Here is a 13,929-nt window from a genome sequence, read left to right on the forward strand (position 1 = left end):
AGTGAAAATAGTAAAGACTGGGATAGGAAACTACCACTAGTTCTTTTCGTTATTAAAACACAGGAACAAAAGTCAACAGGGTATTCCCATTTGAACTTATATTTAGGAGAAAAGATCGCACATTATTAGACATGGCTGAAGAACAATAAACAAAAGAAAAGATGAGGGACAGCCCCTACTGAAATATAGCTACTTCTTAAAGGAGACGTTGTCTACACTAAGGGAGAAAGTACACCAGAACACGGAAAAAACCCAACTGACCCAGCAATAAGTATCAAATAATCATAGTGAACTAAGAGAGTTCCAAATACGAGACAAGCTCTTAATCTTACTTCCAAACTCCCAAAAAAAATCGATAGCACCATGGCAAGGTCCTTACCAGCTACAAGAGAAAATTAAGCCCATCACGTATCCAGTGACTGTGTCACAAAAAGGGTCAGGTGGGTCAGATATATCATGTTAACTTATTAAAAGCCTGGGAGGAACCATAAGCAGGACAGCTACATACTGGGAAACCAGTCCAATACATAAATACCCCAAGCCACTAGATAGTCCTCTTCAATCTATTCAGGAAGACTGTTCAGATCAAGTAATTACTGTAACCAAGATTACATCTAAACAAAAACAACAATTGCTCACTATAGTAAAAAAAGTATCCAGGTATCCTATCGGAAATACCCAGACAGACCATCTTTAATTTCCCATAACATTATCACACCGGAAACACAAGTAGTGAAACTGGAGCCATACTGTATCCCAGAAGTTCGCAGGAAGGCAGTAGAACAAGAGGTAGAGTCTATGTTTAAAGCTGATATCATAGAACCCCTCCGAAGTACTTGGTCGTCCCCCGTAGTTTTAGTACCGAAACTGGATGGGACCCTAGATTCTGTATAGACTTTCAACAATTAAATACCATGTCAACATTTGATACCTATCCAATGCAAAAAGTAGATGAATTGGTAGAGAGACTAGGACAGGCTTGAGTTATGTTCATGATAGACCTAACAACGGGGTATTGGCAGATCTCTCTCTCCAGAAGCACGAGAAAAAACAGCTTCAAGTCGTGTGGAATGACGTATGTGAGGGCAGCTTTCAACTTTTAAAGAACATTCTATGCCAAGACCCCATTTTAATCTGCCCAGACTTTAACAAGACATTTGTGTTACAAACTGATGCCTCAAGTCGGGCACTAGGGACTGTGCTTTCTCCTGATTCCCAGGAAGAACTAAAGCCAATATTGAATCTTAGTCATGAGTTATTTCCTAGAGAGACCCATTATGCAAAAAATAAGAAGGATTGCCTAGCCATTAAGTGGGCCACGGAAGCCCTACAATATTATCTCTTAGGTATACCCTTTATCCTTTTAACCAACCACGCTCCCCTTACATGGCTTACCCAACATAAAAACACTAAGCAGAAGGTACTTCGGTGCTTCCTTGCCTTCTAACCTTTTTCTTTACAGACCTTTCATGTTCATTGTAAACTTAATGTCACCGCAGATTTTCTATCTAGATATCTGACTACGGAATGGTCTGAACGTCTATACCTGAGGGAAAGGCAGAGTAGTACAGCACAAGGTATTGTGGTACCACCTAATATGGCCACCATGGATAACCCGACACATCAACAAATCGCGCTCCACCTGAATGGGTAACAGTCTCATAACAGTAAGCAGTATCAAAGACAGCAAACTTCGAAGGTGATCAGTGGTGAATCAGCGGTTGTGTTTCAATCAGCAAGTGATGAGACGGGAGGGGAGACTCTAGAGGGTATGAGCAGGTGAGGAGTTCTCTGACTTTCAGAGTTTAAAGACAGTAAAGCGGCAACTGACGGAGGGAGAGAGGACCATGCTGACATGAACAGCGAGGGAGACAGCTGTGGGAGCACTGTTCATAAGTCCAGCAAGCTCCGTGTAGAAGTGGACGCTGTGACCCAAGACGCCACAACTCCGGAGGGTGGTGGTTGCAGGCAAGTCCCGTTGCCCCACGCGGTCTTCTTTAAACAGTGGTGGGATGGTTTACAAGGGCACAGAGGGGGTTTGTTTTGAGACCTGTGCATTGTGAGAACACCGAACCCTAAGCATCCTGGTTTAAGACACTTTGCCCTCTGCACCTGAAAGCAATATTATATATAAGTCACACTGATACACTGTTGTCTTTTTATGGGTTTTTGTAGGGTCACAACGACACGTCCTGAGGGGGTACCAAGGGAGTAGAGAGAGAAACAAAAACCCTGGACTTACAGAGTGAATGTTTTTTAGACGCTCCTGAAGATCAGGGACGGATCTGATGGACCGGCTTCTATTCTGATTGGAACCAATTATCGTATTCACTAACTGTTGTAACGCGGTTATAAAGAACCTGTTTTGTTTTTTATACAGTCGTGAGTGTGGTCGTTCTGACATGGGTAAACCATCACAGTACCTTAAGTACGCAGTGAACCAGGGACAGCATTACACCTGCAAGTGAGTGGTAAAAGGTTATTCTTCATAGTTTAGCAGAATCTCATTACATTTACCTTGAGTTATTGTTACTGTGAGAGAGTGTAGGAGAGTAGGATCTGCACTTATGTTGCCCCCACTTTTTATCTGATGTATACACTGGTTTCTGACTATAGTCTGGCTGGGCCCCTGCTAATCAGGGCCCCAGTCTCACTGATCTCTCTAAAACAACTTGGTGTGCATATTAGATGCACTAGTGATTGGATACTGTGGTACCTTATGAGCCCCTAGTATATGGTACCTTAGGTACCTAGGGCATTGGTACTTCACAGGCCTACCAGGGGCTGCAGCATGTATTATGCCACCCCTGGGAAGCATTAACAATCTGACACCACAGGCCTGCTACTGCAGCCTGTGTGAGGTAGTGTTAGCACTCCTCACTGAGGTATAGGTTCCTATATCTCACCATACACACACATATAAACCTATCAGTCACCCCTCTAGCAGGCCCTAACAATCCTGAGGGCAGGGTGCTTGGTTTACTATGTGAGGGGGTGCTTCTGCATGAGCAGGACCCCTCTGCCGCTAGCAGAGTCTATTGTCTACTGCTGTTTGTGGATGCGGTTAAACCATATACTCTTAAGTGCATTATAACCTCGCGGTAAATGCTAACTTTGGAATGACTGCATCAAAACATGTCGTGTTTGGTGTCAAACAACTTGGAATCCTACCACCACACGAGTAACTGGTGTGGGAGTAGGATCCCACCCTTCTAGAAGGGACGACATGTACCCACTGTACGACACGGTAGAAATCTTCTAGAGCCCTGGCATCACAAAATGGATGCCACCAGCACAGACACCGGGCTGCCCTCCTGCTGCTGACCGAAACTCGCAGTGGAGGAAGTCCAACAAAGGGTATCCTGTCACAGGGATGTGTTACCACCTCCCAGACAGGATTTAGTGTATTGGAGCTGGGTGGGTGCACTCTTAGAGTGCCTTTGAAGTCCTGCACTGGGGGAGCGGTAGGCTCCTCTGTGCATGTGCCAGCTCAAACCGGTTCAGGGGCTACCTGCCCCTGCTCTGGTGCAAAACTGGACAAAGGGAAGTGGGTGTAACCACCCACTACCCTGACCCTCCTAGAGGAGTGGTCATAGAGCTAGTCCCTCCCATATCTTCACTATAAGATACCAAGCATTGCCAATGCAATTCAGATTACACCTGGACGACACTCTACAAAGAAGAATCCTGGCCCTTCAACGTTCTACTATCTCTGGAAGACTGAAGAATCTCCCTTGGAGTCAAGGAGTGACTCCCCTGCTTGGCAGGCACGAGTAACTTGATCAATGGTTGCAAACTTCACCGCTCCCGCCGGAGTCCAAAGTCCCTGTGTCCCCTGAAGCGGATTTCCTGACCTCTCAATGGCCATTTTGAGTCCCCAGCGAAGCTGTGGCATCTGGACCCCACGAGTGACGAGGAACAGCAATACCAGGGAACCGTGCACTGATTTCGAGTGCAAACCCTAAACAACGGTCTACGAACTTGTGCTTTGGACCATCTGTAGTCCAAGTCCCTAGCAGGTCTGGTACCGAATATCAGCAGCCTACCCTGTCCCGAGTGACCGTGGGCTCCTGTGGAACTTTTCCTGCAAAGGCGTCTTCACGGTTGCTTGCCCGTTGGCTAGTGACTCACCCGAAGACTTTCTCATCAACTTCAAGGGCTCTCCTGGTTGCTCCGGGCCTGCCCTCACTTACCCTTGCTGGGTAAGTCCATCAGACCTTGCCGACACCGTCATCAGCTGCAGATGTTGTGGGACCCTCCGAATCCAGCTGCTGGTCATCGTCCATCACTCCTGGACCTCGTGAGCGAAGAGACAAATTACCATTGACGACCTGAAGCGACGCGACATCAGTGGTCATCCATCCTGCTGGCCACCGGTCACTGGCAAGTGACTTTGAACTCTGTCCCCTCAATTTTCAGGTCCTCTTCAACTTCAATCCATCTTCGGATTCCAGCGGACACCTCTCCAGTCGTCACAAGCAGCAAGTCTTAAGTGATCTTCATTGAAAACAGCATCGCGACCCGACACCAAAAGACACCTATGCACCCGGCTTCTGTGGGTGAGGTAACTCGTGCACTCCGGTGCCCAAGTGTGTGTTGGCCCCCGAAATACTTACCCTGTAAGTGGCTTACTTGTTGACTTCTCCGAAGTGCCCTAAAACTTTAATTTACAAACCGCGACTTGTGCCATTGAAACCAAACGGAAACCCACGGCTGTGTTTAGACACTGCACGCGTCTCCTGTGAGCTGATTACTTACCTGCTAATACTGCAGAAGTGAAGCCCCAGCGATTCCCAAGGCCCTAGGCCTTTTCATTTTGTCGAGTTTGTTAAACCATTTTCTTAGTATATGGTCTGGTACGCCCCTAAGGCTACAGCCATATTTGTGCTTAATTGATTGAGAAGTGTTGACATTTGAATGTGTATCTGGGTTCTAATCTCATAAAGAGATTAGTAGAGTGTATCTAAGAATAAATACATATATATTTGATATATATACCTGTGTGGTGTCCTTTTCATTTGGTAATTCAAGAGATTATAAGGTAAAACAAGCTGCTTTACATTCCTCCGAGACTTAGCCTGAAGGTTGCTCTCCACAGCTACCACTAGGATAGCTTTCTTTAAAAGGTTGTCTTAAACCTATCTACCAAGAGTCGAATTGGACTGGTGCAAGGTGGCCACTATAACTAGTGACCAGCATATGCCAGGCCAACTTCTCACAGAGAGCATGTCACAGGGTTGACGCTGACATGTGTATTAATCTACTTCCAAATCACCGATAAGATATGGCGCATATTAGACAAAGCTAGAAATTGTCCTAAAAAAACTGTCCGAACAGGTCAATTTGCAATCCAATAAACAGCCAACCATCCCCCTGCCCCCCTCAGGTTCCAAGTCACACAAAATGTGAGTATCTTGCCTCCTTCTTCATATGAAAGACAAGAAAGATCATGGTCAGCTTCAGAACGCTTTCCTCTCACACCTCATTGTATCTCCCCCACACCCTTTATTGCTGAAACACTGGATATCTCAGCTCACCCCGCCAAAAATAATGCTTCATGGAGCATATTCAAGACTTTTGATGAAAGTGACCTTTTCAAAAATCCTTACAACACTAAAACCCGCAAACCACTTCAGCAACCCTCTACCAACGAACATCTTTAGCGAGATCAAAATGTCCTTGCTCCCCCTCTACATCAAAATAGTCAGTGCCTTATTACTTCAAGAATCAATCAAAGAGTGCCTTAAAGTGGGGCAGGTTACCCACATTTTTTTTTTGATAGCAGACCTCTCGGACCTAAACAACTACGGACCAATCTCTACGATTCGGATACTAGCAAAGCTCCTTGAGAAATGTGTTCATGTCCAACTGTGCAATCATATTGACCAATTCAATCTCTCAGATCAATTAGAATCTGACTTCCGCCATGGCCACAGCACCGAAAGAACCACTCACACACATTGCTGATGCTGCGCTAAAAATGTTGGACCCGAATGAATGCCGACTTCTTATCCTACTTGACCTTTCATCAGCCTTCGATACTGTCAAACATGGCAGCCTCATAGACCTACTTAAATGTAGGATGGGGATATCTGGGACCGTCCTTAACTGGTTTGCCTCTTATCTCCAGAACAGAACTCAAAGAATCAAGGTCAATATGTCTCTATCCAACTTCACACAGGTCACATTAGGGGTTCCTCAGGGGTCGTCGCTCTCACCCATGCTCTTTAACCTATTCATGGAGCCCCTAACAGAATTGTTGAACTTATCTAACATCCACTATCACATGTACGCAGATGACACCCAACTGTACTTAAAAATCTCTTCTCCTGAAAATATTAGGTATCTAAACTCAGCCCTACAAAAAACACAAAACTGGCTAACTGGTAACCACCTCAAACTAAATGCTCTCAAATCAGAATTCCTATTAATTGACCCCCCACGCCCTCAAACACTCAACAGATATCGCAGTATGGACGAAACAACTAACAGCGCTGAATTGCATACCTAACATTATAGAGTTAACCAGATCTCTGGGAATAATGCTGGACAAGAATCTGAACATGCAAGAGCACATCAGCTCTGCCACCAAAGGAGCAAACTTCCACATGAGCATCTTAAGAAAATTAAAACCCTTCCTTCCCCCGCAGACCTCAAGTCTGCTGTTCAAGCTCCAGGGATTCCTAGTTTGGACTATGGGAGTGCAACCCTATGCAGCCTACCCAGAATTAAGCTGGCACCACTAAGGGCCTCTCTGAACTCTACTGCTAGGCTCATTACGGGTTCAAATAGAAACAATCACATGACTCCTGACCTGAAATCTTTTAACTAGCTTCCTTATGAGGCAAGGATTCATTTGAAAATTGCCTGCAGGGCCCATAAAGCCCTCCAATTCAACATTCCAAGGTGCCTTGCACAAACACTAGAGCTGTCTTGTGGTGGAAGAGCGAGTATAGAGGCACTAGCTCCCTACTGCTGAAACCACAGAATGTTTATGAGAAGAACACATATAACCAAGCCTTCTTGGGCATGGCTCCGATAATTTGGAATGTCCTTCCCCCGGAAATGAGAATTCATTCCACAACTGCTTCATTCGTTAAAGAAGTTAGAAGGATTCAGATAAACAAATGTATGCCGTAGAACACAGGAACTTTACTCCAGGACAAGATTTATAAAGTAGCTTGCACGCATGTTTATTTATCTCGGACTATGTTCATATGCTGTTCTATGGGTTGTTATCTGCCTGGAACCTGTTGTTTTCTCTCAAGAATATTCTCCCATATCCAATCCCTCATTGTTGTGGTTGTTATTTTATATTTGTCGCCATGATTATTGTAAAGCACTCTGCGGCAAGAGTCATGTTCGCGCTATATAAAACTGTATAAATAAATAAATAAAATTGTCATGTGGTGCCACAGCAGATTCCGGGTGGCTTATCGCAGGCTGTGGACTCACTTAATAGGGATGGAAAGCCGTACATTTGTAACTAGGAAAGAGCCTGCATATCACTTCATGTAAAACGCAAAAGAAGTTACTGATGATCCTTTTAAAGAAGTCATAGTGAAACAACTGTGGGCAACAGTGACATTTCAAACATTTCAAGAGAGTAGGTGGCCATCAATTTGATTCTAAACATGGTGGCTATCATGGAACAGTAAAACAATGATAAAATAGATACAAAATAGTTCTAAGATGGCCACCAGGTTAAGTTTAAACAGGCCAGCTAATTTGTAAATGGCAAAGCAATGATAGACTAGGTACACTACTGTTCCAAATCCAATTGGCACCCACATTTAGATGCAGATGGAAATGTTATTAAGCAAAACACAATCACTCACAGGGCCTGACAGCCCACACAATGAATGGCTATCCAGCCAGCCGATCTAATTTTCTTTTTTTGTTATTTCTTTATTGGCATTTTTAATCTAGAATCTTCACATATAGTAAAGGAGACAGTACAAAACATAGTCATGTAGTAGGACAACAAACACATCCCTGTATATTGACATGTGTTAAAGTTTGGTAGTGGATCACAGCAAGGTAACAATTAAAAGGAAATATGGGAAGGATAAGACCACAATCACCATGTCTCGGAGAGGGTAGCCTATGTATGCATCCTAACGTAGAACAAAAAAAGGTCAACAACATCACAAACTGCCTAGCTGGCGCTTCTCATAACAGCGAAAGGTAAAAGTGGAGACATGAGTGGCAGGATTATGTCCCAACAAGAGGGGTGGAGACTGACACGTGCTCCAGAGAAAACAAGGGAGCGGGAGGAACTCCGATGTATTCCTGCCAAGGGGGACCGCCGGGATGCCTTCAATGTCTATAAACCATGCATGTGTGGGTTGATGGATTTCCCATTTGGCCAGTCTAGGTATTCAACTATCTCCCTGTGGCAGGCTTCGCAGCCCGAGGGGGGGCAGATTCAGGTTGTCAAACAACTTAAGAACATAAGTGTCCCGCACCGTGGCTGCTCCATCTCTCCCTGTGTTCTATGGTCATGTGTCATGGCATCCGCCTCTGCTAGGGCCCATTTATGAGTCACCTGTAGCCAATTCCTAATTGTGGGTGGGTGGGAGGCCTTCAAGTTCATGGCAATCAAGCGCTTAAAGGGAACCAAGGCCTGATCAATGAACTTCAGGTAGTGTTTATTACGTTTAGTGCTTAGCGTAATCCCTAAAATGCAAAGGAGCGGGTCCGATGACACCAATGCTAGCACCTTGGTCCAAGTGTGCATCAGCGGGGGGCACTCCCAAACAATATGTATAAATGTGGAATCCCCGTGGTCACATCTCAGGCATGCAGGGGATACTGTAGGGAATATTTTGTAGAGGTGGTGTGGTGTGAGGAATGTTTGATGCAAATCATTAAATGGTGTCAATTTTAGATGGGAATTACCGGAAAATCGCTTCACCAGCTCCAGAGCCATGGCGTACTGCTTGGAGGTTAATTCCGTGCTGAGGTAACCCTTCCATTTGAGTTTGTCTCGAGTTGAGAGGTCCATGCATGCAACCTGTAGAGCTGCATTTAGTATCGAGATCGCCCGGTGGCCAAGCCCATGTGTCAAGAAGTATTGCAATCCCAGGTCCAGTGGTGGCTCATCCTGCCCCGGAGCCTGCATATCCCAAATTGCTGCCATAAGTGCATTATGTGTTAGGAGAGACCGGCACCAAGCCCCTAAAGTTCTCGCTGGCCCTGGAAGGATAGGAGATCACCGTCGTTGTATAGATCAGGTAGTCGATCTAAATGTGAATGACAGTGCTGACAGAGAAAATAGGTGAAAGGAGCTGGCCACTCCCCCTTTCTATGTATGCTGCACCAATGGCTGAATCTACAAGTCATTCACACTCCAAGTGACTAATTACTGTAATAGGCTGACCAAAGCCCTTTTACGTGTACATATGCATTATTATTTTATCTACTATTGAGACAGCTAAAGCAATTTTTGGTCCCTTCCTAAAAATCAGTGACAATCACGTGTGGTTAGAGAAATAAATCTGATGCACATTGGAAAAACATTCACTTTGTGAGAGTAGACCATTTATCTCTGCATCTTTTAATAAAATAAATACTGTGTTTTAGAAGGTTGGCATGCTTGCTTCAGGCGGTATGCAGGTCTAAGTTCAGCCTAATAGATCCTGCTGATTAGCAGGTTTTCACTTACCTCACTGTCGAATAAATGATCGTTTGCTGTCAAAACATCTAATGAATTTTCTTCTTTTACTATCACAGGAGGCTGAAAAGCAATAATAAAATATAAAACCACTTATGTTAAGGACATTTTAGTAATAATAAACCATTGCAGGTTAGTAACATGCCCCTTACTCCAAAGAAGCACCTCAATGACTAAAACACTCATTTAATAATTTGTCGTTATTTTTTGCCATGTAAGAGCACTTGATAAAAACATTCCACTATGGCTTTTGGAACAACACAGCTTATTTGTGTCAGAAACTTCGAGAACAAGTAGCTGTTTTACCCCCATGAAAAGCTAAATTGTTAAAATAAATGCATTCAAGCTTTAAGGATATGACAAATTCTCTGATGTGTAGAGGCATACTGGTCAAGAGGACGAAAGAACAACCCTGACCTCTGCTTTATGGCCTCAGGAATACACAAGAGTTACTCTAAAGGTAATACAAATAATTGTAAACGGAGTTTGCATCCCTCCTTTCCCCCTAGTTCCCCTTTTCACCTTCCTGTTGCTGCGCTTTTCCGAAAAAAGTACCCACTGGGCCCTTCACCTCTTCAACATCCCTCCCTCTTCCCTTCTCCTCAACCCCTTTTAGTGACCTATGGAAACTGGGTTACTGGTTGAGGTGGGCTAAACTATACTCAAGCAGCAACCACACTTCTTCTCAGGGTGAAACAGAAGCAAATCCCAAATTAACCTGTGATAAACTCTCTGATAGCTTGGCACACACAGTCAGGCTTAACTTAGAGGCAATGTGTAAGGTATTTATGCAGCACACACAAAGTAATAATGTGAAAACACAACACAAGAAAAACCTCACACCAATTTAGAAAAATAGAGTAAAATGTAATGAATTACTTGACACAAAATGACAAAAATGTAATCAGTAGAGCTGAAGATCCTGCGTCAGAGATGCATTGCGCAGTGGCGGTTCCACTGAGGAGCTGCGTGGCGCTGCTTTACGCTGCATCAGTTCTGATAGGACCACAGCTGGGCTGACAGAGCACCTTCAGGCCCACTTCCAATAGTCTAGGACTAGAGTGGCACCACTTGGGGGGGGGGGGCAGAGCTCACAGCTGACAGAGTCTTGATGGCACTCATAGCACTTGGGGACGTATTGTCAGGGTACCTAGTCTTCTTTTGCTGAGTTGGGGATTGAGAATTCTGCCCCATCGAACTGTTTTGGGGACCTTTAGAGAACTCCTTGTTTTTATTTTTATTTCCCACCTTCTTCTTCAGGTGGGGACCATGTCCAACCTTTTGGCAATCCTCCCCAGATACCTTCTTGGACCCTCTGGTGCTGGCTAGAGGTCTGCTTCCTTTGCAAGCTTTTTGGGGTCAGAGAGTTTACTGTCAACCAGGGACAGGCGCAGCTCTACAAAACATGTACTGAGCACTCTGCTGCCTGCACCAACCACTCTGTGCCTTTTGGGAATAATCAAGGGAATTCACCCAAGACTGGTTTGGCAGTTTCTAACTGTATCTCAGCCTGAAGCGGTACTTATAAGTGGTAACTCCAAACTTGGGCGACAAGGATTGCTTTCAAGGGGGCATACTACATCTGGTTTCTTATCTCTAATGTGAGCAGGATGTCCCTCTCCACTGTAGGAATATGCTTCCAGAGACTTGCTCATTAATACTCCAAGGCCCCGTACATCCTTAGGGCTACCTCATAGGCTGAGAACCACTTGTCGATATCAACCCCAACCACATAGCTAGGCTCCAATTCTTTAGGAATGTGGACCATTTACACTTTGGTATTGCTACCACCATTACTGCTGGAATCCATTTGCCTTGCCTTAAGTTCCAACTCTCTAATGCTCACTTCCTAAACCAGAAGCAATTTCTAATCAACTAAGGCTTTTTCTGCTTCAACCCTCATTTGTTTTGCCTCCATGGCCAGTTTCTTTTCTTCCAGATCTAACTCTGTCTCCATTTCTCTGCTGCTTCCTGGTGTTGCTCAGGGCTGGACGTCCACCCTCCTTACAGAACTCATTGAGCTCAACCAGTGTAGTTATCCAGGTTGGCAAAAGCTCAAACTAAATCCTTGCAGTGCCACAGGCACAGACAGTCAGATAGAATGAAGGTGAATTTGGAAAAAGCGAAAGAGCCAATCAAGGAGAATTTTAAAGAAACTCGAAATGGTATCAAGGTATTTATCTGGGATTTTAATGTTACATAAAATCACTGTATGGTACTGCACAAACACAAGTAGTGAATCACACTACTGAACAACAGTGTTGGAAATTGGGTTACTGGTTGAGAGGGTTGAACCCCTACTTGAGCAGCAACCAAAGTTCTTAGTGGCAGTCCATGTGACAGCATCTGGATAGGAAGCCCAGTGCTGCATTCAAAATCCTTAGTATTGTAAGCAGAAAGGCCAAAGAAAAGACTGCTGTCATAGTCCAATCTGGATCAGCTCACAAAGACCGCTATCAACATCTTCTAGAATGTACCATGTTACCTTGGAATGAAGATTAGCTTCTACAGTGACCTCTACTGAATGGCAATTGCCAATAAAAAATATGTGATTACTTTCCTAAAACCTGGCCTACTGCCCCCTCCACTAGATAGGTCTCAGATGTACATGCTCCTGCACTCAAAAACATGAGAGTTTAACTATCTGAGTGGCCATTTGTCTAGCATGTGTTGCTGTTCCTTTTCATTTAGGCTTTTGGCTGTCAATTTAATATGAAGTCCCGGTATCTGGATTCTTTTAGTTACTGCAATTATTACATCAATCAATTAGGGGCCAGTGTCTTGCCACCTCTGATTAATTTGTTAGTGTTTAGGTACTATAGATAACAGTCTATTTGTTTGCAATATGGGTAATTTAAATTTCAAATCCCGGTAGACAATATATACTGGGACAAGATGACATAGATAACTATAGTGACATTCCAGAGGATGTTCCACCTAAAGATAAGACGTATATAAAAGATAGTTTCTTCAGGATTTTCTTTGTCTTGAATTGTACATCTACTCTAGCCATTTGGCTACAGGCAGGCCATTTGATCCCATCTGTGAGAGTCAGAATTAATTATCAACTATATTATGGTATCAGGTCTCATGTCACGTTATATTGTATAAGTGTATTTAGCTGACAGAGATCATAATACATTGTCCTTTCCTTCTGCTCATCCAATTAAATTATCATCCACTAAGACATTTGCTTATATCACATGTGGAAGTGCCTTCTAATGATCGCTGACAGTTACCCTGGGCCACGGTAGATCCATTTGAACTAAAAGGATCTATTGATAGAATTGCTATGGCAGTTATCATGAAATGCCTACATTTGAATTTTGATGACACCACTATATTCCATACTTTTGAACATCTTAACACACATATTGCTATGTTCCTGGGTTTTAGGGGGAAGAGGGAGTGGCAGACGGTAACAATGGATGGTTCAACTCATAGTTCCCCTGTGACAGACAGAAGGTGTCCCAGAACGGATCTGCATATAGAATGGAGTTGAAACATATTAAGGCAAATGCAAAAAGGAATGCCTGGTAAGTGCTGAAAGCTGCATGCTCTACCTCTGATTTCAGAAGAGATTGAATGTTAGGCGGGGATCAAATAGCATATATGATTCTGCCCTTAAAGTGGTGTGAGTTCCCTGTAAGGCCCACTGTAGTTTTCCCCTATTTTAGCCTAACCAGTAGTAGGCCGCTTATGCTTTGCACATTTTACTGAGTAACATGCATGTTTTTGAGCCACACTGTTATTTTCTAAATAGGCTGCACATGTTTTGCTGTTTAGCTTTTCTTCTGGGATTCAGTCTAAACATTTTGTGCAAGGCCAAATATTTTGCCCTGTTTTTCTCTGTGGTCGGACACTAATACCTAGACATAATAGAGAAATCCAGCTTCTGTTTTTGAACAGGACAATTCTTATTATATAAGCCAAGACTTGTCGTTCTAAATCCAAAATCTTGTGGAGAAAAGGTCCTGAGGTGAAAGAGCTGCACGTCTGAAATGTAGATCAACTAATTATGACGGTCAGGTATAGGGCCCGGCACTAATCCCAGAGATCTCTAATATATCACTGTGCTCCCACAGAAAGGGTAGGTTTAGGTATATTTGTCATTCTCTATGATAGGCCCTTTCATTATGTACAGTTTATTAATCATGCTAATCACATTGTTGACTTGTACAGGCTTTCTATTTATAGCACAGTTGCTTCATGATAGAGCATGATAGTTTCAATAAATATTGTAAGCTTTCTTT

General features: G+C 43.8%; 1 protein-coding gene across 2 annotated transcripts in view; it reads right to left on the minus strand.

The window, feature by feature from the left end:
- Positions 1-13,929, minus strand: part of ADGB (androglobin) — a 1,188,702-nt gene that overhangs the window by 1,073,377 nt on the left and 101,396 nt on the right. For both annotated transcript variants that reach the window (XM_085611585.1, XM_085611586.1), the window contains exon 4: positions 9,668-9,739. In XM_085611585.1, coding sequence (XP_085467711.1) covers positions 9,668-9,739 — 72 coding nt within the window. The remainder of the gene's footprint in view (positions 1-9,667; positions 9,740-13,929) is intronic.

Source organism: Triturus cristatus, chromosome 6 (genome assembly GCF_964204655.1).
Source record: "Triturus cristatus chromosome 6, aTriCri1.1, whole genome shotgun sequence".
Lineage (NCBI taxonomy): Eukaryota > Metazoa > Chordata > Amphibia > Caudata > Salamandridae > Triturus > Triturus cristatus.